This window comes from Corvus kubaryi, unplaced genomic scaffold, assembly GCF_017639235.1.
Source record: "Corvus kubaryi isolate FWS band 111438036 unplaced genomic scaffold, C.kubaryi_AGA036_p1.0 36594, whole genome shotgun sequence".
Taxonomy (NCBI): domain Eukaryota; kingdom Metazoa; phylum Chordata; class Aves; order Passeriformes; family Corvidae; genus Corvus; species Corvus kubaryi.
The window spans coordinates 36,505-41,230 of NW_024580901.1; the positions used below are offsets into that span (position 1 = coordinate 36,505).

General features: G+C 66.1%; 1 protein-coding gene across 4 annotated transcripts in view; it reads left to right on the forward strand.

Annotated features, from left to right (window-relative positions):
• CD276 (CD276 molecule) overlaps positions 1-4,726 on the forward strand; it is an 11,384-nt gene that overhangs the window by 969 nt on the left and 5,689 nt on the right. For 3 of the 4 annotated variants that reach the window (XM_042019979.1, XM_042019981.1, XM_042019980.1), the window contains exons 1-4: positions 1-363; positions 1,471-1,821; positions 2,633-2,929; positions 4,166-4,306. The exon at positions 1-363 is cut by the window's left edge. In XM_042019979.1, the coding sequence (XP_041875913.1) occupies positions 1-363; positions 1,471-1,821; positions 2,633-2,929; positions 4,166-4,306 (1,152 nt within the window). The remainder of the gene's footprint in view (positions 364-1,470; positions 1,822-2,632; positions 2,930-4,165; positions 4,307-4,726) is intronic. The other variant, XM_042019982.1, reaches the window with a different exon arrangement.

A 4,726-nucleotide genomic window follows, 5' to 3' on the forward strand; every position in this document is an offset into this window, starting at 1 on the left:
CGGGAATGGCCGGTGTGGGATCCGCAGGAATGGCCGGTGTGGGATCCGCAGGAATGGCTGCTGTGGGATCCCCGGGAATGGCCGGTGTGGGATTCCCGGGAATGGCTGCTGTGGGATCCGCAGGAATGGCCGGTGTGGGATTCCCGGGAATGGCTGCTGTGGGATCCCCGGCCCGGTCCCTTCCCCTGCTCCGTGTCCCTCCTTCCCAGCGCCATCCTGGTGTTCCCGTGTGTTTTCCCGCAGCTCGGGGCGCTGTTCCCAGAGACGATTCCCGGGGCCGTGCCCGCTCCCACTGCCTCAGCCCGACTTTTGCCGTGCCAAGGATGCTCTTCCCGCTGCTCGTCCTGGCACTCGGCCTGGCAGGTGAGCGGGGCTGGGCGCCGCGGGAGATGTCCCCGGTGCTGCTGGCATCCCGATGGATCTGTGCCCGGCAGAGGCGGCTCTGGGATGTGGCCGGAGCCAGGCCAGCTGCCCACTGCCCTTGTCCTGCCCGGCTGCGGCCCCTGGCACGGCTCCTTCCCGCCCTCCTCACCCTGCCAGCTCGGGAGCTTCCCGAAAATTCCCTGTCCCGTCCCTGCCCTCATCTCGTGCCATGGGAAGGGGTTGGGCAGTGGGATGAGGTGGGAATTCCGGGGGAATCCTTGGCCCAGGGGAGGCGTGTCCCCTTTTCCTCACCCTTCTGGGATCGGGAGCTGCCCTTGGGATGCTTTGGGGTTGGAATTGTTGCACAGCACTGGGATCAGCTGGAATGGTGCCACGGCACTGGGATCAGCTGGAATCCTTCCATGGCACTGGGATCAGCTGGAATGGTGCCACGGCACTGGGATGGGGCTGGAATGGTGCCATGGCACTGGGATGGGGCTGGAATCATGCTGGGGTGCTGGCATCAGCTGGAATCATCCCTTGGCACTGGGATCAGCTGGAATGGTGCCACGGCACTGGGATCAGCTGGAATGATTCCATGGCACCGGGATCAGCTGGAATGATTCCACGGCACTGGGATCAGCTGGAATGGTGCCAGGGCACTGGGATCAGCTGGAATGATTCCATGGCACCGGGATCAGCTGGAATGATTCCACGGCACTGGGATCAGACGGAATCATGCCGTGCCACACTGGTTGGCACTGTGCTGGGGCCAGCGCTGGCTCCTGCTGGGCACTGTGTCCCCGCCGCTGCCACCCGCTGTCCTTGCTCCCTGGGGACCACCCGGGCTCCGTGTCCCGGTGCAGGTTTGGGTGCCCATGGCAGCTCCTGGCAGCTCCTGGCAGCTGAGGCTGCCCCGGTTTGGTGCTGGGTGTGGGACTGTCCCCTTTCCAGCGGGGTGGCGTGGCTGGGGACCCTCCTGAGATGCCACCTGCCCTCGTGTCCCTCCCTCCAGGGCATCCCTGGATTTCCTTAGCCATTACCCAGGCGGAAAAGCCGGGCGGCGCTCCCGGAGGTGCCACACCGCATCCTGCTGCCCTCCCGCAGGTGCCGTGGAGATCCACGTCCCGGAGGAGCCGGTGGTGGCCCTGTTCGGCCACGATGCCACCCTGCGCTGCTCCTTCTCGCCCGACGCCAACTTCAGCGTGGCGGAGCTGAGCCTGATCTGGCAGCTGACGGACACCAAGCGCCTGGTGCACGGCTTCTCCGGCGGCCGCGACCGCCTGCAGGACCAGGGCCGCGGCTACGCCAACCGCACGGCGCTCTTCTACGACCAGCTGGCACAGGGCAACGTGTCCCTGCTGCTGCGGCGTGTGCGCATCGCCGACGAGGGCAGCTTCACCTGCTTCGTGCGTGTGCGCGACCACAACAGCGCCGCCGTCACCCTGCAGGTGGCAGGTGAGGAGGTGCCCAAGGGCGAGGGGGTGAGGGGGCTCCGGCTGTGCCAGCCTGGCTGTGGGTTCTCCGCGGAGCTGGAGACCTACCGGGTGTATCTCCCCAAGATGGTCCTTGGCGAGCGCGAGCCGTGCCGGGGAGGCTCCCGGTTGAGGAGCCACCTTGGAAGTGTGGGGTCATCCTGGGTGTGGGGTCACGCTGACCCAAAGGTGAGGAGCCCTCACCGACAGTGTCACCACAGTGGAGAGGCTCCAGTTGAGGGGCCACCTTGGAATTGTGGGATCACACTGGATATGGGATCACCCAGGGTGTGGGGTCAGGCTGGATGTGGGATCACCCTGGATGTGGGGTCATCCTGGATGTGGGGTCATGCTGACCTGTGGTTGAGGAGCCCTCACCGACAGTGTCACCACAGTGGAGAGGCTCCAGTTGAGGGGCCACCTCAGCCAGCAGTGCCCCAAGGTGGTGGAGCCATCACCAGCAACGTCACCATGGTGGAGAGGCTCCAGTTGAGGGGTCACCTTGGAAGCGTGGGATCACCCTGGGTGTGGGATCACCCTGGGTGTGGGATCATCCTGGGTGTGGGATCACCCTGGGTGTGGGATCATCCTGGATGTGGGTCATGCTGGCCCAAAGTTGAGGAGCCCTCACCGACAACGTCACCACGGTGGAGAGGCTCCCGTTGAGGGGCCACCTCAGCCAGAGTGACCCCGAGTTGAGGAGCCCCCAGCTGGTGCATTCCTCAGCCGGACCCGCCCATCCTGGGGCGATCCTGATGCCGCTCCTCACCCGCTCGTCCCCTTGTGCCCCACAGCTCCCTACTCCAAGCCCAGCGTGCACCTGGAGCCCAGCAAGGACCTGAAGCCGGGCGACGTGGCCGTGGTGACGTGCCAGGCGTCCCGCGGCTACCCCGAGGCCAGCGTGCTGTGGCAGGACGGCCGGGGCGCCAACCTGACGGCCAACGTCACCACGTGGCAGGTGGCCAACGAGGAGGGGCTGTTCGAGGTGCGCAGCGTCCTGCGCGTGCTGGTGGAGCCCAGCATCACCTACTCGTGCCTGGTGCTCAACGCCGTGCTGCGGCAGCACGGGCACGCCTCCGTCACCATCACGGGTGAGCCGGGCCGGGAGTGACCGCGGGGCCACCCCAAGGCACCCGGGACGGGCTGGGGGGGTGGCAGTGGTGGCACCCAAAGGCACCCAGGAGAGGCTGGGGGTGTGGCAGTGGTGGGATGGTGGCACTGGCACCCAAAGGCACCCAGAGGGGCTGGGAGAGGTGGCAGTGGTGGCACTGGCACAGGGGCTGGGGGAGTGGCAGTGGTGGCACCTAAAGGCACCTGGGAGGGGCTGGGGCAGGTGGCCCTGGTGGCACCCAAAGGCATCCGGGAGGGGCTGTGGGAGTTGGCAGTGGTGGCACTGGCACAGGGGCTGTGGGTGGTGGCAGTGGTGGCACCCAAAGGCATCCAGGAGGGGCTGTGGGAGGTGGCAGTGGTGGGATGGTGGCACTGGCACCCAAAGGCACCCAGGAGGGGCCGGGGCAGGTGGCCCTGGCTGGGGTGCGGGGTCACTGCGGGTGTGGGGTCACTGCGGGTGCGGGGTCACTGCAGGTGCGGGGTCACTGCGGGTGCGGGGTCACTCTGGGTGCGGGGTCACTGCAGGTGTGGGGTCACTGTGGGTGTGGGGTCACCCCAGATTTGGGATCCCCTCAGATTTGCGATTCCCCTGGGTGTGGGGTCATCCTGGGTGCAGGACCAATCACCTGGGGGGTGGGATCCCCCCGGATCTGGGCTCTGCCTGGATCCGGGCTCCCCCTGGATCTGGGCTCTGCCGGGATCCAGGCTCTCCCTGGATTTGGGCTCCCCCTGGATCCGGGCTCTCCCTGGATTTGGGATCACTCTGGATTTGGGCTCTCCCTGGATTTGGGATCCCCCTGCATTTGGGCTCCCACTGGATCTGGGCTCCCTCTGCATTAGGGCTCTCCCTGGATTTGGGATCCCCCTGCATTTGGGCTCCCACTGGATCTGGGCTCCCTCTGCATTAGGGATCCCCCTGGATCTGGGCTCTCCCTGCATTTAGGCTCCCCTTGGATCTGGGCTCCCCTTGGATTTGGGGTCCCCTTGGATCCGAGCTTCGCCCTGGATCCAGTCTCCCACCGGATCCTGTCTCCCCCCGGATCCGAGCTCCCCCCGAATCCCGGCTCCCCCTGCATTTGGGATCCCCCTGGATCCGAGCACCCCCCGAATCCCATCTCCCCCGGATCCCGTCTCCCCCCGATCCCGTCTCCCCCGAATCCCGGCTGCTCCCGGGCCCATCCCGGTCTGACCGTGCCTCTCCTCCCTTCCCGTGCCAGGCCGGGCTCTGCCCTTCCCTGCCGCGGCTCTCTGGGTGACGGTGGCCCTGGCCGCCTGCGTGGTGGCCCTGCTGGCCGTGCTGGCCTTCGTGTGCCACCGCCGCCTGCGGGACAGCTGCCGGGAGCAGCGGCAGCGCGCAGGTAAATCCCGGCAAAGCCTCTCCCCGCTTCCCGACGCTTTTCCCACCTGGAATGCGCGGCCGCTTCGCTTTTCCTGCCGCTGCCGTGCCCGGGGATCCCCCCCTGGATCGCGGCCTGGGGGAGTCCTCCGGGAGGTGAAAGAAAAACCGGGAATTCTCTCGCTCTAAAGGTGTTTTCCTGGAATTGCTGGGATTTTTTTCCATCTGCGCTGAGCGGGTTTTTTTTTTTTTTCCTCAGCGCTGAATTCCGGGATGCAGCTCCCGGTTTTCTGCTGCGGCCTCGGGAATGATCTTTTTTCCATGGATTTGGCTCCCAGTTTTCAGCTCCACCCTCAGCAATGCCCTTTTTTCCATGGATTTGGCTCCCAGTTTTCAGCCTCACACCCTCGGCAATGCCCTTTTTTCCATGGATTTGGCTCCC